Genomic DNA, 26,748 nt, shown 5'->3' on the forward strand with positions numbered 1-26,748 from the left:
AGAATCAAATTATCTCATAGTTAGCATATTGATAATTACTTCTTTTATATACTCCATCTACCAGGTATCTCACCATGAGTTATATCATTGGCTGCGGAAGAAAAATTTGTTTATACCAAAAAATAAAACAAGAGACTTATGGTAACTGCATGTTATTGTTAGTATGACCTTGGGGCCACTTACTTCTAATGAGTTGCATGCGCTCTTCTTCTGTGGGCGCATGCAACTTTGAACCAGCAATGTAAACATGCCAGCTTTGAAAATACATCGATACAGCTCCAATGTTTTAATTTTTGTTAATTTCAATTATTCAAGATCTATGTATTTTATAGATCTGCTATGTGTTCTCATTTATTTTTTTTGTTAAAAGCATTTAGTTCAGTTTCAGTGTAATTATCTTCATGCACCAATCATCCCCTCCCCCTCTGCAATTTGAAATGCCTTCATCAGCTACAAATTATAGTGTGCAACCAATTTCAGTACAACAGATACAGTATGAGATAACGTGTAGTTAGTGTCCTAATGCAGATAGCCAACTATCTGTTATCTCATTGTCAGCAGTCGGCACTTTAACTAAATTCTGATAGTTTGCCACAAATGTAAATGTAAAAATAATTGCTTGACTAATAACCACTATTTTTTATCTTTTGATCATGTGACAGTGGCATTATCAGAACAATATGAAACGGTTTCACATGAGAATATGTGTGATAAGTTTTTTATGAATATCTGATATCTGTTTAAAACAAATTTGCTGGATAAGAAGAATAAGAATTTTCACATGTGAATACTGTTTTGAGACACTTTTAAACTTTAAGTGCTAATTATACTCTATGTATTGCCCACATTGCACAACATAAGGATATAGGCAGATATAGCAGATAATAATGACCAAAGGCATTCTAATGGCAATCAGGTATAAAGGGCGTTACAAAATGCATACCATTCATTGTGACTGTGGACAGATAGATGAATGTCATATTATTAGTGTAAAGGTTGAGTGCATGTAGACTGTGTGTTATAGTCCATACTAAAGGTCAGGCTATGTCATATTAAAAATATCTTGGGATACTCGAGGTACTTTAAAGGTTCAGGCATCATTTCTTTGATATATGCTAATTCATATTAAAGAGTTTTATGTTGAGGGTTTTTATGTTCTTACATATACTACTGAAACTTATTTTTAACATGGAACTAGACAGTACATCTTGCTTGGTTTGCAAGCAGTAGATCTAAATAAGTTTTAACATAGAAAGAGATAGCTGATTGCTATTGTTTATAGGTAGCTCTTACCAAAGTGTCTTCTTACATGCACTACTAAAACCCTGTTTTTTTTTTGTTTTGTTTTGTTTTAAAAAAAAAATGGGTTTGCACATGTTAACTCATTCATATCTACTCCTTGTGCATTTTGAGTATAAATGAATTGAAGGTAATTTTCAGGCAGCTGCACTATTGAAACTTTTTAAACTTTTATGAGTTTTCAAAGCAAATAAGGTTTGCTTTATTTGTAATAATTTCAGTGGATGTGTTATCTTTTGTAATCATTATCAAAAAAGTTTTTATTATTCCATGTAAAGTTTTTCCTTTTTTACTTTTTTGAAATATAGTATAAATGCATGGTAAACATTTTTAAATAAAATGTTTGAAATTGTAATACTGTACTTTAATAAATAAGTAATGCTTACCATTCCAATATTTTGTTGTTTAGCAAGGAGAACTTCATGTGAAATGAAATTAAACAAAAGCTTGGTGTTTTAGTCTTATTTAAATAAGATTAAAATTTTAAGTTAGTTGTAACTGCATTCTTCATTCTGCATTGGATCTAAAGTGAGTGACCAGATCTAGCTTTAATTTAAGCAGTTATTATGGTTAATAGATTACCTGCTTTTCGATAGAACTGCTGAGATGCAGAAATTCAAATTTTTTATTTTAGAAGGGTGCAATGGCTCTGTCTTGTTCACAGTATTGGGACCTGATTTTTTTTTCTTCTCCCCCCCCCCATCTGCAGTTGACATAACTAGAGTTATATATTTCCACATGTTTTATATGACCTGGCCAGTCTGATCAAAGTACAGAATATTGCAACTGTATCTGATTTCATAAACCCAACTTGTTTTGATTTAGCTCATTCAGAAAGTTTCTAGGAAATACAGCCATGATCTTACATGATTGATGGATTTACATGTCACTTTGATGTCATATCTCTGAAACATTGCTGCAGTGTGTCAAGAGAAGTTACAATATAGATACCTAGGAATTGCTAGGATGCTATATGGTTTGCTCAGATTTCACAATTCTGCTCTACTGGTTCTTGGAATGGTTCATATAGGTGGCAACAGATACAGCAACATTAAAGCTACTCAGTAGATGTTGGTAACATCTTATTTATTTGGGAACACTCCACCTGAGTTAGTCCTGTGTACATCATCTGAACGACATATGCCTTCATACCATTCACTTTAAAAGTTTAGAATAATGATTTTCCTGGATGTGCTCACACCAAAATATGGAAACCAGTTAAACCTGAGTATCTTTGGAATACCCAAGAAAACTGAAATTTATACGTTTGGTTTCATCATTCATCCTTGAGGTCAGAAGCTTATTTTAAAATCTAAAATATAGTGCTAGATCATGTTACCAAACTACTTGTTGGAAGTTTATTTTGCACTTGGTTAGACTATAATAAATTTAGTTTAATCATTTATCCAAGTGTGAGCAAACAAAGTCTGCACCTAAAAATATCTTCAGGACTGTAGCAAGGTGACAACTGTTGGCAACTCGAAGCAAAGGTGGACCAAGCGCTCATCACTGCTCACACTTGGATAAAGGATTAAACTAAATTTATTATAGTCTAACCAAGTGCAAAATAAACTTCCAACATCTTTCTTTAAATCCAGAGTAATTTAATAATAAGGTGGTACACTGGTTGGCAACTCATATAGGTAAATATGACCTCTCTATTGCTTCTGCCTTAGTGTCACCACCTCTGGGTCTGCCTCCCACTGACGAGACCTCAATAAAGATCGAAACCAGTCTGGGTAGTGCCCCTTCCCTCAATGCATAGCATTATACATGTCCGCAAGGACGTGCTTTGTGTGGTGGGAGATACTGAGACAAGGAGTGATGAGAGCTTGGTCCACCTTTGCTCTAAATTTAAACTAAATTTATTATACAAAACTACTTGCATTTGAATATTGAATTTCTCCACTTTAAGAATCTACACAATGGTTATGTCAGAGTCTAATAAAAATTCTCTCCCATTCCTGCTCAAATGTTATGATGACAGCAACAGAAGATAGAGATGCAGTTTCCCCCTACCCTGAGATATTTGAGCACATTGTAGAATACTTTAGAGATATAGCATGAAAGTAAGATCAACCTTGTAAGATCATAGCCACATTCATGAAACACTCCATAGATAAATACCCTGAAGTTTGCAAAATCAAATATAGTTATAGCATCCTGTGCTTTATCTGACTGTACAGGTCATAAAGTACAAAAAAAGAAGGTTGCTGCTGGAAAAGATCAGATCCTCCTTAGCCTTTGTAGTCGTGTTTTTATTATGACTGAAAATTTGAACATCTCTTCCTTGAAGCAATGATTGCAAAAAGATGTTATAGATTGCTTAACAAACACCAGTGATTGTTTAAATTTAAGCTTGATCAGATTATCCACCTTGGACCTATTTTGAAACAAGCAAAATGCTATCACTAACCAATAGATGATCAGAATGTTAAAGATACCAAGCTATTTTAAACCTGGTTTTAAACCTGGTTCCATTTCCCAAGTAAGCAAACAGACAAATAAGTCAAGTTTGCGCCTGCATGTAATGCAAGTCTAGCTGACCCTACAGGTAGTGCAAGACGAAGGTAACTCATGGTAAAAGGAGAATAAGCTCTGATCACTAATCTTAATATTTACCCATAATGCAAAGCACATCTCTTGGAGGAGATGTATGATACTTTGTATTAAAGGCAAGGGGCTACTACCCAGACCGGTTTCGACCTTTATTGAGGTCTCATCAGTGGGAGCCAGGCTAGAAATATCAAGATATTAGTAATACAGAGCTTTTATTATTATTATTATTACCACGGGCTACTCCAGGAGTCCTTAGACTCATCGAGGGAGGCCCTAAACATCATGTTCACACAGCTGTTCAACATTCTCACAGTATCTATCATACCTTGCCTTGAACTCGCTCACTGTCATAGCACCCACAACAGACTCTGGCAGCTTATTCCACTCATTTACCACTCTAAAAGTAAAGAACCCAGCTCTAACACCCCTGCTAACCACGCTCTTGCCCAGCTTCCATGGGTGTCCCCTAGTTCTCCCACCACCAGTCCTGATCTCAAAAATATCATCTGAATTAATTCTATAGAATCCTTTTAGCAATTTGAATGTCTCAATCATATCTCCCCTTTTTCGCCTATCAACTAGTTTCTGCAACCCACAAATCTTCAGCCTGTTCTCATATGGTGCATTCCATAGACCTGCTATCATCTTAGTCACTCGCCTCTGGATCCTCTCAACCTCCTCCCCATCAAGAAGGAACCGAGGTGACCAAATCTGGGCACAGTAGTCGAGATGAGGTCTTATCAGGGCTCGGTACAGAGGTACAATAACTTGTTTTTCTCTGCTCGTCAAGGTATTTTTCAACAACCAAGTGAGTTGATGAGCTGATTTAGCTACTTTCGCAATGTGTCCCCTAAACTTCATCTCCCTATCCACCAACACTCCCAAGTCCCTGTCCTCATCAATCTCTTGGAGTACAGTTCCACCAATGTGGTATACTGCTGCTAATCTTTTCACTCCGAAATGCATCACCTTACATTTTGTCACATTAAATTGACATCCATTCTCCTTAGTCCAGAACTCCAATCTATCTAAGTCATCTTGCAAGACTTTGACATCTTCTGCATTCGCTATCACCCTACCCAACTTTGCATCATCAGCGAACAAATGAACTGTCCCACTTAGACCATTCCCTATATCGTTAATGAACAGATTAAACAGCAGTGGTCCAAGAACAGAACCCTGTGGCACACCACTAGTCACAGGCCGTTTTTTGGACTCTACTCCTGAATAAACTACTCTTTGATATCTCTCCATCAACCACCCAGCTATCCATCTCACCAACCCTATATCCATTCCCATATGTTGTAGTTTACGGATTAGAATTCCATGTGGTATCCTGTCAAACGCCTTTGCCAGGTCCAGCAGTATCACTGTAAACCCATTTCCCTTATCCAGTTCAGCCGTCACCCTGTTATAAAACTTGAGCAAGTTACTGAGGCATGATCTACCCTTCACAAAGCCATGCTGTCCTCTGTACAGTATCTCATTTTCATCAATCCATTCCTGTATTTTTCCCTTGACTACTTTCTCCAAGACCTTGACAACGACTCCTGATATGCTGATTGGTCGGTAATTTGCAACCATAGTCTTGGATCCTCCTTTATGCAGTGGAACTATTTTCCCCTCTTTCCACGCCTTCGGGAGCTTATAAATATTTTACCAGAACAAGTTACCATAAGGTGTTTTAACCTTATTAAATAAAAATCTCAGGAGGAGATATAAATGTAGAAAGTATTATACCTTGGGTCTAATAAATGTTAAAGATACCAAGCTATTTTAAACCTGGTTTTACTCCATTTCCCAAGTAAGCAAACAGACAAATAAGTCAAGTTTGCACCTGCATGTAATGCAAGTCTAGCTGACCCTGCAGGTAGTGCAAGACCAAGGTAACTCATGGTAAAAGGAGAATAAAACCAGGTTTAAAATAGCTTGGTATCTTTAACATTTATTATACCCAAGGTAAAATACTTTCTACAGATAATCAGAATGATATACTTCAGTGCCAACAGCACAACTTACAACTCATTCCAGTACAAGTTGTATGTTTTTCCCAAAAACAACTGGGCAGGCTGTAAATTAGAAAGCAGTATTTATTCTCTGACTTAGTTAGCATTTGAGTTCTTTCTAGAGCTGAATGTACCGAAATTATATTATTTCAATATTGAATTATGCATTTAAATTTTTAGGGTATTCCAAAAGTAATGGAAAGTTTTACATCAGCACTTAAAGGGATTTGGAGTACATTACATTCTAATTTTGGCTCTGTGAAAGTTGATTTTTGCCATCCTTTTTCTCTCAAGGTATGATATGTAAATCTATTTAAATTCTATTAAAATTAAGGTAATGACTAAAAATGTAGATTAAAAAATGCTTCAATTTCTTTTGAGGAAATATATTAATTTATTCTTCAAAAATGTGGATGATATTAGATACATATATTTTTAAATTTTGTTCTTTTACATTCTGTTGTATGCTGTGTTTATATTTGTAGCTTTATTGTTATGAAGATCAAAGTTTATCCTGTTAATTAATAATCATTTCATTAGTCATAATGCAGTAGCTGTTGACAAGCACCAAAGTTAGCAGTATCATGCAATGTGATCTCTGTATGTTGTGTGTTTTTCTCCTCTTGTTTATTATCTTTTTTATTTAAAATAAAAGAAAATTGAAACTTTACAAAAGTTTACTTCTAGATATCTTTATGAAAAGATAAAGTAGGAATCTTTCCCTCCTTACATTTTCTTAGAGCCACATAATGTTATAAAAATCTAAAGACATGCGTATGTAAGGCTTTGTGCTATATTATGCAGCCTGTTGTCTGCAACAACCAAAGCTGCCACCATTCCTGGAATACACAAATTTATTGTAATTCGTTTCCTTAGAAAGATGTGTTTTGTGGCCATATATTTGCTAAGTCCTTTGACTAACCTATAGAACATTTGATGGAGATCAATCTCCAGGCTTTTAATTAGAAAACAGTATTTATTCTCTGACTTTATTATCATCACATGGGTTTTTTTATAGCTGATTCCTATTTTGAAACAAGCAAAATGGTATCACCAACCAATAGATGATCAGAATGATACACTTCAGTGCCAACAGCACAACATGCAACTCATTCCAGTACTCATTCAGTACCAGTACACTGTAGAAAATACTGCTATTACAAACTACTGCATAATTCTAATCAAAACTCAACAGGTACAGCACTATATTAAAATTTAAAAAAAAAAATTAAATTAAATTGCTATAGCAAACATTCCCTTATAACAAACCATTTGTGTGGTTCCTGAGGTCTACAGTGAGATGACTGTATTTGAATTTGATGTAACATAATATGAGGGTGATCTGAAAAGTTCTCAGCCTAACAATGAAAAAACAAATTTATAATTTCAAAATTATTTTTATTTTTCAACATAATCTCCCTTAAGACTAATACATTTATTCCAGTGATGCTCCAGTGTGCCATTATCCCTTCCCTGTAGTGGTTCTCACTAAGATCTGCAAAATACCCCCTCTACAGCTGCAATCACCTCTTGATTCGAAGACAAACGCTGACCAGCAAGGAAGAGTTTGTTTTGGGAAGAGATAGAAGTCAGAGGTAGCCAAATCTGGGGAATAGGGTGGATGTTCCAACATTTTCCCACTGGCAAAACACCTTTGTGGGCAGGTGCATTGTCCTGATGAAAGATGATTTTTTTTCTTCTGCAAACCGGGTCTTTTCTCACAAATTTTTTCATCTAGTCTAGTTAAAAGATCAGAATAATATTCCCCGGTTATTGTTTTACTCTTTTCAAGATAATTAATAAACAAAATGTCTTTAGCATTCCAAAACACCGATGCCATGACCTTTCCTTCTGATGGAATCGACTTTATCTTCTCTGGCACTGAACAACCGGCGTCTGTCCACTGCTTTGACTGCTGTTTGGATTCTGGTGCGTAATGGTGAATCCAAGTGTCATCCATAGTAATAAATCGACACACGAAATCAGTTTTATTCTTGTTTAAAATGCTCCAAGCATTGTTCAGAGATTTTCATGTGAGTGCGTTTTCGATCTGCTGTGAGCAAGTGCGGCACCCATCTTACACAAAACTTTTTCATATGCAATTCTTCATGAAAATTATGTCTTGCACATTCTTGTGAAATGCCTATAGTCTCGGCAATTTCTTGCACTTTGACTCGCTTGTCATCCAATAACATATCATGCACTTGATCGATGATTTCTGGTGTTACACTTTTTGGACGTCCTTCACATGGATATCTTCAAGGCTGGTAGCCACGTTTAAACTCAGCAGTGCATTTCTTAATTGTCAACAACGAAGGAGAAGAGTGCCCATAAACTTTTATGAACTTCAAATGAATTTCTTTTGGCATTGAACCTTCTTTTACGAAGAATTTTATAACCGCACAATACTCAATTTTATCCATTTCAAGGGATACAAACAACACTTTTGCTTTAGACAGCTGTATAAAACAAACTACTTGATAGAATGACTTGCAATTTCACATGGATGCTTATGACAGATGTACTAACTTAAAAAAAACAAAAAAACTTGCCAATAGTGTTGCCATCTCTGGTCGCGGCTGAGAACTTTTCAGACTACCCTCATGGCATAGATAGACCCAGTGAAGTCTGAAAAGAACCTGGGGTAATTTGAATTGTGGTAGTAATGCATCTGAGTCATTCAGTGAGGGTTTTTCATGAAGGTGAATGTCATCACATGGAAGTGGAAAGTTCTTCCTTTCAGAAACTTAGGTTTTTCATCTTGCAAGATAAGCATACATTCTGGCAGAAAAGGCATACACCTCATAACGTTTAGTTGTGTGCAGTAATTTCACCTAATTCTTCACTGGGGAGTTAGTGAAAGTTATTAAATATTGTTTCCATATACCACAATTTAACATAATAGATTTTTATTTAGATTTGAATTGCCAAAAACGATAATAGGTTTCTTGTCTGTGTTCCTGAAACCGATGAAAAACAGATATAACATAATAGATGTGAGATCTGAACCATTGTTTTCAAGGTAGAATTAAATATTTGATTGTGATCTGGAACATTGTTATTTTATTTTATTGTCCTCTTGGAGATATACAACATAATGGGCATTATCCATATCATTTAACTCATTCCATATGCTAGTATTCTACTTTTAGAAATATATATCAGAAGTGAGCTGGTCTCACTTCGTTTGAACAATCTGAGCTTGAATCTAAAATGCAATCAACCTTTACAAGAGATTTTAAACTGAAGGAAAGTCATCCAATCTTATACAGAAGTGGCAAGGTGTTATCCTCTTAGAAATTTAATTTTTTTTCCCCTCTGCAAACCAAACTAGCTATAGAGCACATGTAGTTAATACAGTCAGTTCTCGACTTGTGACGTATGTAAATTACGACCACTTGTACTTAGAGTGGCTATCCCATTAAAACATTCACTGAATACTGTCTAACTCCTGCAACCATGAACCAGGATGTTATTGCTGTTTTCAAGGTATTTAATAAATACTCTTGCTCAGGCTGTTGTTGCTGTTGAGAATGCAAAAACTTCAGACTTTTTGAAGGATTTAATATCTTGCAGATGCAGCATAGAGTGTGGTGACAGCAGAGTGTATGAATGGAAGAAATTGCTGAAAATATATGAATATATGAAAATATATGAAAATTCCAAATCAAGAGTTAGAATCAATCAATCAATCAATCAATCAATTACATGTCAAGACATCAATATTATCAGATCTTACATTTCTATCTTCTAAGGCACTTTTTACTGTATCAATCCACCTATATCTTGGTCTTCCTCTGGATCTTTTTCCTGCCAACCTGGCAGAGAAAAATTTTTTTTGCTAATCTTTCCTTTCCCATTCTGTTTAATTATTATTATTACTATTATTACGGGCAACTCCAGGGAGTCATTAGACTCATCGAGGGAGGCCCCAAATCATATTCATCACAACTATTTGACATTCATACAGTATCTATCATACCTCGCCTTAAACTCATTCACTGTCACAGCATCCACTACAGACTCAGGGAGCGCATTCCACTCATTCACTACTCTAAAAGTAAAGAACCCAGCTCTAACACCTTTACTAACCACACTTTTGCCCAGTTTCCATGGATGTCCCCTAGTCCTCCCACAACCAGTCCTGTTCTCAAAAATATCTTCTGAATTAATTTTATAGAAACCCTTCAGTAATTTGAATGTCTCAATCATATCTCCCCTCCTCCGCCTATCAACCAATTTTTGCAACCCACAAATCCTCAACCTGTTCTCATACGGCTCATTCCACAGACCTGCTATCATCTTGGTCACTCGCCTCTGGATCCTCTCCACCTCCTCCCCATCAGTGACCATATCACTTGAGATTAGCTCTGATAACACATTCCAGGATGCTAACAATGTCAAGTTCTTTCCTAATATCATTTTTAATATGATATTGCCATTGATGCCATCCATTCACCCCTCTAATCTTTCTCAGGACTCTCATATCTGTGGTCTCTACTCTATGGTCAAGCGTTTTATTTCTGACCCAGCTCTCAGATCCATAAGTTAAAATTGGTTTGAACACTGTCTTGTATACAGCTAATTTAATGTTTTGACTAATTTCTCTCTTATTCCATATAAATTTATTCAGTTGACTTCCTGCCATACCAGCTTTGTTGATTCTGTTGTCTATTTCCACATTTAATTTACCATCTTCACTAAAAATCGTGCTAAGTAGCTGAAATGTTTTACTTGTTCTCCAGTCACAATGGATCTCCAGGCACAATGCAGTTGATATTTTCAATGTTTCTGCCTATTTTCATTTTCATTGTCTTCATCTTGTTATTGCTGATTTTCATATCAAATTTATTACAACAGTTATTCAATTTAGTCAGGGAATCTTGCAGACTTGTACTGGATTTAATTAAAAATATAACATCATCTGCGTAAAGCAAAGAGCTGAGATTAACACCTCCAATTTTGATATCAGGTTTAATACTCCTTTCCTTCATAATGTGATCCATATAGATAATGAATAACAAAGGAGACCATGTACATCCTTGTCTGACACCAGATTTAACATTAAACCATCTTCCTGTACTTCCTTCAATTCTAACTGCTGACTTACAACTCAAATAAAGACTAAGTATTGCTTGATATATTGCCTCATTGACACCATATAACTATAGTATTTCGAATAGTTTCTCTCTTGGCACATTGTTATATATCTTTTTCAGATATACAAAACTTAAATAACAGATCTTTGTTATATTCCCATGATTTCTCAGCTATCTGTCGTAAAGTGAAAATCTGATCCTGACAGCCTCTATTTGGCCTGAATCCAGCTTGTTCTTCAAGCTTCTCTTCCACAATCCTTCTCAACCGTTTCTCAAGTATACTTGCATATATCTTACCAGGAATATTCAGTACAGAAATTAATTCTCACATTCAGTTATATTTCTCTTTTTATATATGGGTGCTCTGAGAGCCCTGCTCCAATCATCTGGAATTCTTCCCTCTGTCCAGGCCTTCTGAACTATGCAGTGCACCACTGTAAGACTTCTATACCTCCATACTTGAGCATTTCTGGTCGAATATCATCTACTCCCACTGCATTTCCCCATTTCAAGCTTTTGGTGGCTTTTTCTACTTTAAGTATGGATATGTATTCCTGATTGCATGTCTGTTTAGTGTTTTTACTACTGTTCTGTCATACCTGCTTGTGTCATTTAGCAATTTTTTGAAGTAATTACTCCATACATCAGGGATATCTTTTTCTCTAGTTTTCATGTAACCTTTATCATCTCTAATTCCTTTTACAGCACTTTTTCCTCCATTTTTGAGCTTTTTCAACAGCCTCCAGAATATCTTGCCACCTTCCTGATATTTATATTCAATGTTCTTACCAAAGTCTTCCCATGACTTTTGTTTAGCTTAGCTCTTATATTTGTCTCTGTATTCTCTAAGAGTACAAGCTGACTTATTTGCCATGAACTTTTGATATGCTTTCTTCTTTTTCTTCACTGCCTCTGTAACTTCCTGTGTCCACCATGAGGTTCTGATTTTTCTATCCTTGCAGCTTTCTATCCTTCTATCCTCACCACATGCCTCTCTGGCTGTATCAGTCAGTGTTTTCTTCAGGGCTTGCCACTGACCTCCAAGATTTGGTTCTTGTTCTCAAACTCTTTCATTTTTTCTTCAATAATGTTTGTGTATTTTAGTCTACAGTTTACATCCGAGAGCTGCTCAACTTTTATTCATTTTAAAACAAAACTGTCTTACATGTTCTTCTTTTCAGTGTGAAATTCAGTTTTATCCTACTTAAGATTAAATGGTGATCACTTCCAATTTCAAAGCCTCTCTACAGTTTAGTGTCCTGCACCAGTAGGAAAACATCACTATCAACATAATCATTGAGACTTTTCTTATTCTTTGCCTATTCTCTCCATGTAAATTGGTGTACATTTTTATGTTGGAACATTGAGTTTTGTAATAACCAGTTCATGTCCTGAACAGAAATCCAACAGGTATTTGCCATTATTACTAGCTTTCCTCTTTTCTCCAAATTTTCCCAAAATATTTTTGTATGTCTGACAATCATTTCCTACTCTGCTATTTAGATCCCCAACCAGGACCAACTTTTCCTTTTTCATTGTGTCAGTTGCTTTCTTTAAAGCCACAAAAAAAAATTCCTCCACTTCTACCTTAGTAGAACCTTTTATTGGACCATAACCACAAATGAGTCTCATTGTCCAGTTCCCCATTCTGATATTTGCCCACATCACTCTACTTGAGACTGCCATTCAAGAAGATTAGCCTCGTGTTTAGTGTTGAATACTATGGCTACTCCTTCTTTTCCTTGATTGTCATTGGCTGAATATAACATTTTATATTTATTGCTCAGAAAAATCTCACCAGATTTTGTCTTTTTTGTTTCAGTCACCCCTATGTCGATCTGGTAGTACTTATCCAATTCCTCAGCTGGCTCCATTTCTTTGTCATTCAGGCTTCTTATATTGATAGTACCGATCTTAAACTCTGGTGATGAGTTGGAGTGTGTTTTAAGATTTCTCCAGTAGCTGACTTTTTGCTGTTTGCCCTGGTTCCCTGGCGAAAACAGTGCGGGCCTTGTTTAACCAGGTGACATTCCAGCCAACATGAAATTGTATCATGTTGTGCCATCATTTTATATTTTGGTTTAAACTAATAAGAATACAATTTGGTTGGCTAAATCCCAAATTAACAGCCCATTCTCGTTTGTTCAGTATTCAGTGTACCTAACAGAGTGCACCACGAGAAGGTGAGATTGGACATTAGGTCAGAAACTCTGGTTGGTTCTCTGCATTTCTTTAAAGTCTATGTGGAGGTCTCTTCTCAGTTATACAGCTTTGACCCTTAAGCACTCCAGTTTGTTTTCTATATATATATATTTATATCTCATTTTCCTTTTATCCTCTTTTACCTTGCAGTGTCAAGGGTTTATTAATCATCGGACTTCAAGCCGTTCATAGGATAAGGTGGTAAGCCCTACACCCCGCTGTATCCTATGTCCTGTAGTGTTGAGTTTTCAAGGCCGGTTTGCCTGCTTTGTGGGATGAAAAACCTCTGGATAAACTGGGGGAAAAACCCTACTGTCCATGCCCAAGACTGGCTAACTTGGCTATGGCTGAGGAAGATCCTTCAGTTGCCCATGGCACCAATAGGAATCGATCCCAGGACACTTGTTCCCCAGGCATATGGTTGCAAAGTGCACAGCCACTAGGCTAACCACATGGACTTATATATATGTTTATTTATATATTTATTTATTTTTATTTTATTTTATTTTTTTATGTTGAGCCATCCATACACGAGAGGTCAGTACATGTACAGGTAATTATGTGCTTAAAAGCAAGAAGTTAAACTTAATTGTCATTACAGGCTATATATTTTATAATACACTGATTTATGTACCTTATCAAAATACTCATCGTTATCATGCTTGTCAAGGATTTAGGCCTAGAGTGGCCTGTTCTAGCTTTAGGCTCTCTTAGGAGGACATCCTGGTTTTCTTTCCTAATGGTTTATAATTTAAGACTACTTGTTTTGGTAATCTTTCTGTTTTTATTCTTTCAATGTGTTCCATCCATTTATGTTTATTATATTTTTTTAATTTTTTCTATTACTGATTCCTGGTTGAATTCTTTCATAATTTCTTCATTTCTTTTGTGATTGAATAGAGTATAGTTTGCAGTTTTTCTCATAAACTTCATTTCGGTTATTAATCTTTGTCTTTTTTTTTTTTTTTTCATTGTTCAGATTTCACTTCCATACAATAGGACTGGTAGGGCTAACATTGTATACTTTTAGTCTGGTTTGTTTTGAATTAGGTTAGGTTTAAATATAGAGTTAATTAAAACATTTTAAATATTTTGCAAAATTTAGGTTTATATCTTTTTCATTTTCATATGTAATCATACATCCTAGGTAGTTAAATGAATTTACATGTTATAAAATCTTTTTATCTATTACTATTTTAGTTCTTGCTGGATCTTGCCCTTTAAAGGCTATCATTTTTGATTTTTTTGTTGATATTATCATTCCATAATCTTTGGCTATCTCATTTAAATTTAAAATATCTTTTCTTATCAATTTTTTTTTTTTTTTTAAATGAAGTTTAGCAGATGACTATCAAGTCTGAAAATCTGCTTTTGTTTCAAGCACTGCAGAAAGGAATCAAAGTTAATAAGACATTATTAAAATGTTTTATATATTTCAAAGTTAATTGTACTGTATATTATCTTATACTACATATTATGTACACTAAACTATAATGAACTTATTACCTTCAACATTTCATAAAATTGCAGTATCTGTAATTTTATGAAATACTGCATTTATTATATCCTGTTTTTTTAGATATTGTAAGTTTTCATGCCAGCATGCAGAAAGAATTAAGTTATTTCCTTGATATTTAGGAATTTATTAAAAATTCAGAAGGTGCACATAACAGATCACCAACTTTACCTAATCATTATGATGGGCGTAGAATTTCTGTAGCTCGAAAGACATCTGTGTATGGAATGGATATTGTTTCTGAGGAACATCGTCATGCTATCAAAGATCTTGCAGATTATGTAGTTTATGGTGAGGAAATATTTCATTTTAGTTATTTAAAAATAAATTTTTTTTAAACATCAACAAATAATACAAATGTTAAAATAAGTGCTGTAAGCATGCATTTTTTTTTTCCCAAATAAATCCAGATATGAAAAGTTTTAGACCTATATTAGTAGTATGGGAGACCTAAAAGTTAGATAATTAGGAAAATCAGCTCTATAGGTTAGGCATGGAATTTTTTCAAGCCATTTCAGACTTCCACTAAGCAGCGTAGTGGTCACTGAAGTTTATTCACCACCATGAAGCTCATTATAAATTTAAAATTATTCAGATTAGCTGTCAGTTAAATATATGTAATAATATGTATGATATCACTAATTTTTTTTAACTTTTTAAATACTAGTCACTCCCTGCCCCCAATATTTTTTAATGGTTCTTTCTTTTCATTCTCTTCTGCAAAATATTTTAATGATCATCACATACTTGAAATCTTTTCTTTTTCAAAATGATTTTGTAAACGTGGGGGATGTTGTTTCTTATCTTATTCTTTATCTATGTCGGCTAAATAAAATAGACCATCCCCATTGTAAATGGGGATGGTCTATTTTATTTATTTATTTATATATCTTATCTTACTATATTTATCTTTTTTTATATTTGTATGCCCCCTTTTATATCTCTATTTATATATTTTCCTTATGTCTCTATCTCATCTCTTCAATATCTCTGCATCCACTCTATATATATTTTAATGCAATAACTATTATGTACTTCTAACTATACTTCCTTATCACTCTTTGGTATCTCTTTACATTATACTGCCCTTCTGCACTTCTTATTCTTTGAACACCAGAAAATTTATTTGAAAAGCTGCACCACTGATATCCGTTTTTTAGTAACAAGAAGTGTTAATTGCATCCAATAGTTTTCCCATTACATTCAAATTATCCCTGATTAATTAATATCTGCAGTCATGGTCTACTATCTATCCTTTACTATCCCCTTTCCCACTAATAGGCCCTAATATTTTTTTCGGAACTGTGCTTCAAAGAATTAAATATCAGGCAACATTCTATTAGCATTTAAATAACACATTTATTTTCCATAAAACAATTTACACTAATTTTGCAATAAAGAAAAATTTGCTTAGTTCAGCTCTACATAAAACAATTAGCTTAAAATGCCCTTTCAATTCATGAAAATTATATCACAAAATTAACCACTCTCTTCCAAATACAAGTTACTACCCTAAGCAATGGTACCTATTAATAAACTATTACTTCTTGACTGTTATGCACGTAAAAAATATCATTACACACAAAAGCTCTTTCCTTTCGATATTAAGATAATTCTGTAGACAAAATGCACCATTGACAAAACAGTTACTCTCTGACTGCTGCACATATAAATTTCTATTAATTATTAAACATCTAATTTTCAACCATTAACTGTGCTCAATTTTCAGCCTCAACTTAACAGTCCACTAATAAAGTTCTCCTATAATTCAAGAAAATAGAACAAACGGATCAACTTGCTTTATGGCTGCTACCCACTGTGTACTTGGCTTTGAACTGGAGTCCTGATTCTTTTTCTCCTGCATCAGGTTTGCTCTCCTTGCTTATGCCGACGTTAGACTTGTCGACGACTTTCTGAGACGGTGTCCTCCCGGTGCGTGGGCAAAGATTCTTGGCTTGAGGAGTATTTGCATGCGCGTTGAATGTCACGGAGCAATTCTTTCCTGCTCAAAAATTCCTTCTCCTCGGACAATAGCTCCCGGCAAAGAGTTGTCATCAGGTCTATGCGATGCCTGGCAGATCGGCTCCTATCATATTTTCTTTCAGGCCACTGGCTTGACTTTCTGAATTCGCGTCCTCGATAGTTTACATCTGATGGACAACCGCTGGCGATTTCTCGATAATGACCTCTGGACAACCGAAGAGGAACTCCTGGAACTGATACTCGATCTTCTGGCCAACACCTTTTATTTGCCTTCTTTCGTATTCCTGCATGAAGATATGGGACCCCGAACATTTTGGTGTGGTCCCTTGTTCTTCCACTGATGCTGACCCTTTCTTTATTCTTCTCGTGTGCTCCTTTAATCCTATTTGTTTTGGGCAGCGGACATTTGTCTGAAGTTTGTCGGTCTGTTTAACACTGACCTTGAGTATTTACAGGTGGCCTTCACAAACACATTTTATGTCCTTATAAGGAACTAGCATATACGGTTTTCTGGTGGCAAGGTATTGCCTTAGTTCAACACATTCTAGAATTTTCGTTTTAGGGCAGCAAGTACTGACAATTCCCATAGGGATTATATACATTAACAAACTGTTTTAAATATACATAGACTTACAGGTTATTTTTATGACATCCTTACAGGGCTTAACTTCTGTAAAAATTGATGTAAGGCTTTCTGGCATTATTAAGCTACATCAAATTTTTACAAAGGCCTTCATGAAAAAATTTTAAACCATGAATGTGGATGAAAATTTTTTTAATACAGTGTTTCTGGGTCGTGGGCCATATATTCTCTGGGTCGGACTGTACTCAAGTTTGTCATCTTAGAGCAGGAAATGCCATCAGTCTGTTCTGTGGGCTCTTTCTGGAGTGACTGGTGCTGTGACTTATTAATTTCCCTCAGGCATTTTACCCCATTGCGATACCCTGATCTCCTTCCAGTTCTTCTGGTGCCTGGGTAGTGGCTTCTACTCTTGCATATCTGTAACGTTTACTTCTATTACATTCCTTATATTTTTCATTGTGGCCTCTGTATCCTCCTTTTTATCTGCCACCACCTTGACACTCAAGATGTGTAAGGTCTCTCCCTCCTTTTACCTGTCCAGTATCTCTAATAGCTGGGGAATCAGGAAATTAATTTTCCTCATCCTTCTGATCCACAATCTTATTTTCCTTAGCTCCCCCCTTTTCTAACTGGGAATGGTCGTTTTTTGTGTTGACCTTGTTAATGCTTTTGCCGGCATAATGCCTCCGACTACCTCTCATCCGGGCACCCTGGTTGTATCCTGCTATAGAAATCTCCCCTTTTGAAAAATCACATGAGAACTTGTGTTTCTTAAGAAAGTCAGTCCCAAGTACTACCTTTGCTGTACTATGAGAGGATTCCGGGAGAATTAATAACCCCGGTGAAACATTTAAATTAAAGTCTGGCAACCACATGTTCACTTTTAATTTCTTCAAGGCATAGACAGTGGGGTCTGTTATTCCTTTTAACATGACAGGTGGCTTAAGTTTAGTGATACCGTCGGATACTTGGGATTGCAATTGCCTGAATAGAGATCCGGTTATCACTGAAACTTGGGAACCAGTGTCTAGCAAAACTCTGCATTTTACTCCTCTCATTTTTCCCCTAATTACCATCATGGAGCTTTCCTGCTGACTTCTAACACTTCTTGGCCATCTCTTTGTCCTCTGTGTGGGATGGTGGTGAGTCATTACCATATTGGCCTCAAATCTTTTATTGCTATCATAGTTCCCTCTGCTGTGAGAGCAGTATCTGGCAATATGCCCAAATTTTCTGCATTTGTAGCACTGCGGTGCTTCTCTCCTATTTTCCTTTTTGCTGTGCGTTCACTAAGAGTCTAAGTTCTCCAATGAGGATTTTGCTTTGATCTCCCCTAACTGATCGAGAATGGAGTTAAGCTTCTCCATCAAGGGCTGCTGTAGCTTTTCTACCTCTCTTTTGATAAAGGCTTGTAGTTCTTCTCTGTTAAAAGAATCAGAGGTTGTCTGTATGTTGTGGTCTATTTCATATATTTCTTTAATCATATACGGGTGGATAAGCTTATGTGTTCGTCAGACATATTTTTGTAATAGATCCGCCTCGGTGAACACAAAAAATATATCCGACACTTTCGCTATGACAAGTCGGATCTGGCAGACCATGCTTTGGATACTCCTGCATACAGGATCAATTGGAAAGAAACAAAAGTAATGCGCAGAAGCTTCTACAAGTCAGAGAGGTTGTTCCTGGAATCAACAGAAGCCTTAAAACATACTCCAAACCTTAACAAGTATGGCTGTATAAATCTACCAAAGATTTGGGAGACATTCATCTTAAGACCAAATTAATATTTATTACTTTTATTTTATTTCATTTTTTCAAACTTTTTAAGACTATCATTTAGACTACTATTTCAAAAATTAGGATTAGCATTCTTCTCTTTCTTAGTCTCACTCTTTGGTTCAGACACCTCTGTAATGTTGCGTATTTGACTGGCACTAGATGCTGGATGTAGATCACCTAACCTTTCTTCCCTTTCCTTTATTGCCTGATAGCAGTCTTCTAAATTATTTATCTTCCTATTATATGCTGTTTCTTTATATTCCTCTCTCACTCCTAGCCTGAATTGATTAAGGACTGCCCAATCAAAATGGCTCTTTTCCTCATCTGGCACACTCAAGCTATTTGCTAAGGTGAGCAGCCTATTGTAAAAGTCTGTGATAGTCTCTTTACTTTCCTGCTTGCATTTCTGTAGCCTCCACAGGTTCAGACCCATGCTTCTAGTTTTGGAAAACTAAGATATTAGGGTATTTTAAAACTTATTGTACTCCAAAGTGTCTCTCATTATTGGAGAGGAGTACAAAAAGTTTTTAGCCCTGCCAATTAGTTTATTCCTTAATATTATCAGAAGCTGGAAGTCCGACCAGTTTCTGACGTCCCTTAGCTCCTCTACGAACTTGAAGGACAACACATTATCGTGGTCCTCTCCAGAGAATTGAGGGATTAAGAGGTGAGGATTCACCGTTCTGAAGAATTCTCTATCCCCCATTTTATCACTACTAGTGGCTCCCGAATCAACATTGTTCACATTCATGGTTAAAATAATTTTCTTTTATACTATATGTATACTCTTTTCTGTTTAGTTGCCTGATCTTAATTTATGAAACTGTTCCAATCCACTTTTATCTTATTTAATTAATTGGATTTGATCCTATCGGCTGCTGCATTGTAAACATGGGGGGGATGTTGTTTCTTATCTTATTCTTTATCTATGACGGCTGTGCCATTGTAAACAGGGGTGGTCTATTTTATTTATTTATTTAAATATATATCTTATCTTATATATATTTTCCTTATGTCTCTATCTTACTATATTTATCCTTTTTTATATTTGTATGCCCCCTTCTTGAAAAACTACATCAAATTTTTACATTTGATATAGATTTTAGTGAACATATTTTAAACTATTATAAATAATTATAATTTATAATAATTATTATATGAATTTTGTAAACATGGTTTATCATAATAATAAAATCATGTTTACAAAGTTCATACACAGAATTTGGATAAAAAAAATTGATTACCATTTGCAAGCTAGAAATGTTCATTAATAATATGTTAATTGAGATAATTACAAATAACACACACATGTATTGTTGACTTACCTTGATAGTTACATATTTGTCTCTCTATATAATTTCAGATGCTTTCAATACAACTTCGATAATGAGTACAAATCTTGTGGCTTTCTTGCTACTCACAAAGCATAGAAAAGTAAGTGTTATATTTCAATAAGTATTATGTAAACTTAGTAGTTAAGTGTTTACCAAAATCAACTCTATGGTATTTGAAAATAGCATCACCATCATTTTCTAGTGTATAACCTCATGGGGTTTACCAGATATTATAACAGCCTACTAGAATTACTATTTTTCAGATTAGTGCATTATTTTGTCGAGCTTGATTTGATTAATTCTTGCATCTTGATTGCTAATCTTAATCCATATGTGTTTGGATTTCCTCTGGATTGTTTTTTGTATTATACTCTTGTTTTACCAATCCTACATCTCCTATTCTATTTAAGTGACCACCTTAAATTAGCTCTGCTCACACATTTTTAAATGTCAAATTCTGTCTTCATTTTAGTATGATTCACCATTAATTCTATTTACTTTCCTTATTTTTCCCAGAACTTCTATATCTAGTCTCAAGCCTTTGACTGGTTTATTTCTGTTCCTGTGATTTCTGATTGCTTATCAGAAATCGCTATTTATAATAGGCAATTAGAGCATTATTTCTAATCTCTTGATTAGAAATAAAGCATGTAATCTATTTGCCTCTCCACATTTCAGTTTTCTGAGGTTTTTTTTTTTTTTTTTTACTTTAATTTTTAATATGTATTTATTCTGATTGCACATAATACCGAAGATAATTGAAATCACTATCAGAAATGTTTGATGTAGTAGAAATAAGATTTGAATAGGACTTAATTTGTAATGAAGCTGTCCAGTATTACCAGTAAGGTAAATAAATTAATAATTTGAAACTTAATAATTCAAATTAATTTTTAAAGATTGATATATATATATATATATATATATATATATATATATCAATGTGGCACATGTGGGTATACTAAAAAAAGGTTTTTTTAGTATACAGAACCTATGGGGCTGATATCAGTATAAAAAAAATGCAGAAAATCAAACCAAGAAATTTGCTAAGGGATGACATTATATAATTTGGAAACATTGAAATAGGAAGATAAGAGTAATAATACAATCCAGTAAATTATAAAATAAATGATAAAATAAAATGTGTATGAAGATGGGCATATGTGAAATCTATCATCTTCATATATGAAGATGATAGATTTGTTTTAGGAGGTGAAGATCTAGAAAGAATGCTGGTGATATCAAGCCTAATGTTGTTATTTCAGGTGCTAAGTTACAGATACTGCATTCAGTGTTGAACATTAGGTCTAGTGCCAGTCTGCTTGTTTTGGAGCAACAGCCAAATTGTAGCCAAGACTTTGGGCACTGATGGCAGCTTTATTAAGCCATTGTAATAATAGGTTAACACTGCTGTGTTTGTGTAGAGATTGAACCTGAGGCACAGGTTTTAGAATTCAAAAGACTGTTGTATTTTTTTCATGTGTTTATTTTTTATTTTCAATAATTTATTTTCTCAGCTGTTCTCAATCAAAGTTGAGAACAGCTGAGAGCTCTGAATGTGATGAGCTGATCTGCATTGGTAGCAGCAAGGAGGGTGCATATAACAGTGATTTGTTTCCATAGCAGAGCAAAACTGTCACTCTTGTAGATATTATTATGTTACACCTCCAGGGAGTCCAAATACACATCAAGGGAGAGTGTGGCAACAGCATCGAACGATTCCCTTCCAACTACTAACCACACTCAAACTTGCTTAACTTTTTGTGTGAGCCATTAGTAGCAGAGACTCTACCAATATGGGAGGCTTTATTTGATTTGAACTTGATTTTAGATTTGAAGCAGTTCAGTAATATTTCTGTATCCTGGCATCTTTTTAGAAAGGCCATGTTTTGTCTTACATGTTCTATTTTTACCATGAATAATTATATTCCATGTGTTAAGGCTTATGTGTTGGGAGAAACTCATGTTAGAGGCTTAATAGAGTGAAATGGATGTCGTCATACCACATCCTATGTAAAAACTTCTATCTGTTTTAAAACTTCTGTTGAGAATATAACATTAAATAATACAGATATTTTAGTTAGTTTTGATATCACTTCACTATTCATCAACATTCCCTTAAATGACATCATTTATACAAAAAAAAAAAAAAAAAATCCTGGACATTTTTCTTGAAAGAACAAAATTTATAAACAGACAGATATCCAGGAATTTTTTTGTCTATAAGTTATCCCTTCTCCCCTCCCCTTGCTAATTTTTTATGAAATATTTTGAAAAACAAGCTCTTGTCTCAATTTCTCTCTCAAGTTTAGTTAAGATATGTGGAGGTTGTGTTGTCTATTTGGCTTCGTGACCCAGACACATTACTCTTTCTTCTCTCTCACTTCAATAGTTTTCAGCCAAGAATGCATTTTACTATGGAAAAAGAAACTAATAATAGTCTAGCCTTTCTAGACACCTTGGTAACACACCTACCTAATGGTAACCTGTTCTTTTCAGTATATAGGAAACCCACTTACAGAGGCAGATACATTCCCAAACTTTCCCATCATCCCTTCTCAACAATATGGTATCATTAAAACACTAACCAGTATAACCTTTGTTCTAATGACGCCTCTCTTGCAACACAGCTTAATCATATACACCACACCTTCTTATCTAATGGCTACAGTTCCTGCAGTATCAAAAAAAAAAAAAAAATAATAATAATAATAAATCCTTCTCCCAATCCTTGACCTTATCTTGAAGAGAATTTTAGTATTACTATCATCTCCTATGTCTGAGCACTTTAGAAAAAGTAACTGGAATCTTAAAGAAATACAACTCCTGCATGGCTCTCAAGCTCCACTTGAAACTAGCTACCTTTATCTGCTCCACAAAGAACCAAGTTCCGCCTTTCTCATTTCCTGGTATATATAGTGTTCTATGTTTCTGCAAGTTGTCCTGCTATGGACAGACAAGAAGATCAGCAACCATCTGCATGGAAGAACATAAAAAAATACATCTGCAGTCATGACTATGGTCAATCGGTCCTTGCAGACCATGCTTTGGATATGACTCATGGAATCCGTTGGAAAAAGACTACCATGCTTCATTGCACTAAATTTAGAAGAGAAAGACTGCTTTAAGAATCTGTGGCTCTATAGAAATCAGCCTAATTTGAATAAATATAGTTGCATAAAATTTCCCAAAATATGGGAAACACTAATACCTCGAAATCCCAGTTTACATTCTAGGCTGCCAACTGGTACCCAAAGAGGGCATCCAACCTAGTCTTTCTTCCATGTTTCACTTAGTTTTGGGTTGCCTCGTGTGTTGTCCCTGATGATGTCTCAGTGACAGAGACAAAATATTGGAATAATTAAATATTTTAAATCCTTTCTCAGTGCTGTTTCACTTTATTAAGCTCCAACATGACCAAATACGGACCTTTTTCAAGCTACTTTAGACCTACAGTAAGCAGGGTAGTGTGAGACCACTAAAAAGGGTCTCCCACCTAAAGACAATCACAAAAAAGTCCATTCTTGTGGTGGGATTTGAACCTGTAGCATGTTGATCAGAGAGTGGAATGCTAATTTCTTGGCCAACCAAGCCAGGTTTCTCTGAAACTTGTAATGTCTTCTGATGGGTGGAATTGATTTTGGACCTACATAAGTTTTGTACTAAAAAATCATTTTGGTAATTCAATTAGAATATTTCAGAATATCCTTGCAAGAATATTTAGGTATGTTTCCATGTCATTATAGCTTTCAAAATAATTTTAATTTGTAAGTTTAAAATTATTAGATTCATTAGTCTTACAGGCTAGTAATATTAGGGCAGCTCCATTTCAAATTAAGATTGGCTATTCAAATATCAGTATTTTGAATAGCAACTATATGAAATTTTGCTTCAGAAATCCTAATCATAGTAGGATTAATGTACATAGTGCCCAGTTGACTTTATTTTGATAATTGAAAATCTTAATTCTTAACAAAATCGTAACAAAACTAATTTTGTTCTTGTTCTTCACCAGTTTTCCCTTCAACAGTTTTTCTTAACTTTCCCTGAGAATGCTTGTATAAATCTTTCTTAGACTGTTTAAAACAGCAACATTTCTCTCAAGCACCGAGTCAAAATTACAGTAGTGGATTTAAAAACCAATCACTTTTAATGTTGGTGTAGTTTGCTACATCTAGTGTGTGAATAAAAGAGTTTGTTCTTTCAAAAGACAGAGAAACTGTTTAAATCACAGTTTATTCTTTAATAAAAAATTAAAATAATTCAAAATTCTGTTTCTTGAAAAACGAAAAATATCTAATTAAACCCAAGCAGTGTCATATTAATCTTCCAGCTGATAAAGTTCAAATTTTTATTGAATGCAGGTGTTAAGTTATAACTGATGAAGATATGCATAAAAGGTGCAAATGATATAATAACAGTTGATATAATCAGAAAATGTTGACATATTGTAATAACATATTTTTGATATACATTTTAATTATTATATGTGCTAATCTATATGTTAGTGCAATGCAGTATATTGAAATTTAGTTTTCATAATTATTTTGTTATTGGTAACTTCACTGAAAATAGTAATATTAATATCACTATTCTCAGTGAAATTGCTGTAGTTGCTAATAGTGTTGTGTCATATTATTATTCAGTGCAATAGTAGTACTTGCTACAACTGAATAACAATTTAACATAAAATACATTGTGATTTCTGTATGTCTATCACACTGTGTTGTTTATCCCTGTAATAGGGCACAACATTTCAACAGTTGACTCAGAGTTTTGACTGGTTGCGTAATGAGATGATTAAAAGAAAAAAACAGATTGGATTTACGGAAGATTCTGCAGAGGTAGTGAAGCATGCATGTTCATTATTAGGAGAGAAACTTGTTGCTACAGATACTGTACAGATGGAATGGTCTTCCAGTGATACTGCCAATAATAATGTGAAGATAATATTTTATAAACCAGTTATTAAATTACCCTATGTCTTTGAACTTCAGTATTATGCAAATGCAATTTTGCCAATTTTTCTGCTGGAGAGTGTAGTAGGTAATTACATTGTATTGATCATTTGTTATATGGAATCAATCTTCATATGAATGTTATTTTATTCATAGTATTTTCATATTATTTTACTTATAAGTAAAATAATTTCCTTAAATATTATTTTAAAAATTTGAAAGATTTTATAGCTTTTTGTGACTTCAGAGGAAAAAGTGACTTTTGATTACATACTCCTGAGTTACTGCTCAGGAGTACCTAATTAGAATATTAACAGCTATAGAATACTGTATTTGTAAAACAGTATTCTATACAAGTACAGGTTCATTTCTGCCCAGCTATAGTTTCACAGAATAATCTTAAGGAGCATTAAATTTATGTTTAAATAAGGTATCCAGAAACATTTTAGTGTATCACTGAAAAACTCCTTTAATGAGAACTAAATTCCTTGTGCCTCTGTTTTACCCTATGGAATAGAGCCAGATCAGAAGTACCACATGCCAAAAGGGTACACATGCCTTTGTAATAATCTGCAGGTGATCGATAGATGCAAACATTCCTCTCCTATCTAACATGAAGAATAGGTTAGATTTCAATCCTATATGCTAAAGATATATCCCAAAAGATTTTGAAAAATTCTTAGGAAATTCCTATTAATTTACTGTAAACATGTACATAAGCTTATAAATTTCTTACTTTCAGTTAAAGATTTCCTTTTTCTTATCTTGGTGTTTACTATATGTTGTGTTCCTGTATTCTTCATATTTTAGTCTGAATGTTTCACTGCAATAAGCATTTCCAAATATCAAGACTACATCCACTCTGTAAAAGTAATCATAATTTTGGTTACATTACACTCATTAGAGACTGGATATTTGTCATTTCAGTTGGTTCATTTAATTGGAATTTGCTAATTGTGCAATCAGTAAGTAATAACTGGTAATAATCAGCAAGTGATTGATAGATCCAAACCTTCCTCTTCTACTTAACCTGAAGAATGGGTTTTAATTCCATGTGTGTGTGTGTGTGTGTGTGTGTGTGTGTGCAGTTCTTTGTAGTAATGCATGTTATCATTTTGCCAATGACCACATGACAGCCATTATTGACTTCTACTTGCTATTTAGTTAAATACTTGCACATGCACAGCAAAAAAAGATTAATAGGTAATTAACATCTGGATTCGAAGAGCATTGGTATGCAAGTAACAGATGGATAGGGAGAAAATTAAGAATGGAAGAGTTAATATAAGACATTGATTGGAATGCATAAAGGCATATCTGAAAATGTATTTTTAAGCAAAAGGTGAATCATTTGGCTGATGGATTAATAGTTGAATTAAATGGTCAATATCAGAAAGATGATGCTCAATAGACATTCTATTTCAAGT

At 34.4% G+C, this 26,748-nt stretch overlaps 1 protein-coding gene across 3 annotated transcripts in view; it reads left to right on the forward strand.

Annotated features, from left to right (window-relative positions):
- Positions 1–26,748, forward strand: part of LOC150106351 (glycerol-3-phosphate acyltransferase 1, mitochondrial-like) — a 318,076-nt gene that overhangs the window by 213,240 nt on the left and 78,088 nt on the right. For all 3 annotated transcript variants that reach the window (XM_090393091.1, XM_090393090.1, XM_090393089.1), the window contains 4 exons: positions 6,045–6,158; positions 14,804–14,972; positions 20,393–20,463; positions 25,109–25,409. In XM_090393091.1, coding sequence (XP_090249217.1) covers positions 6,045–6,158; positions 14,804–14,972; positions 20,393–20,463; positions 25,109–25,409 — 655 coding nt within the window. The remainder of the gene's footprint in view (positions 1–6,044; positions 6,159–14,803; positions 14,973–20,392; positions 20,464–25,108; positions 25,410–26,748) is intronic.

This window comes from Typopeltis vanoorti, chromosome 5 (genome assembly GCF_054136105.1).
Source record: "Typopeltis vanoorti isolate ZY-2024b chromosome 5, IOZ_Tvanoo_1.0, whole genome shotgun sequence".
Lineage (NCBI taxonomy): Eukaryota > Metazoa > Arthropoda > Arachnida > Uropygi > Thelyphonidae > Typopeltis > Typopeltis vanoorti.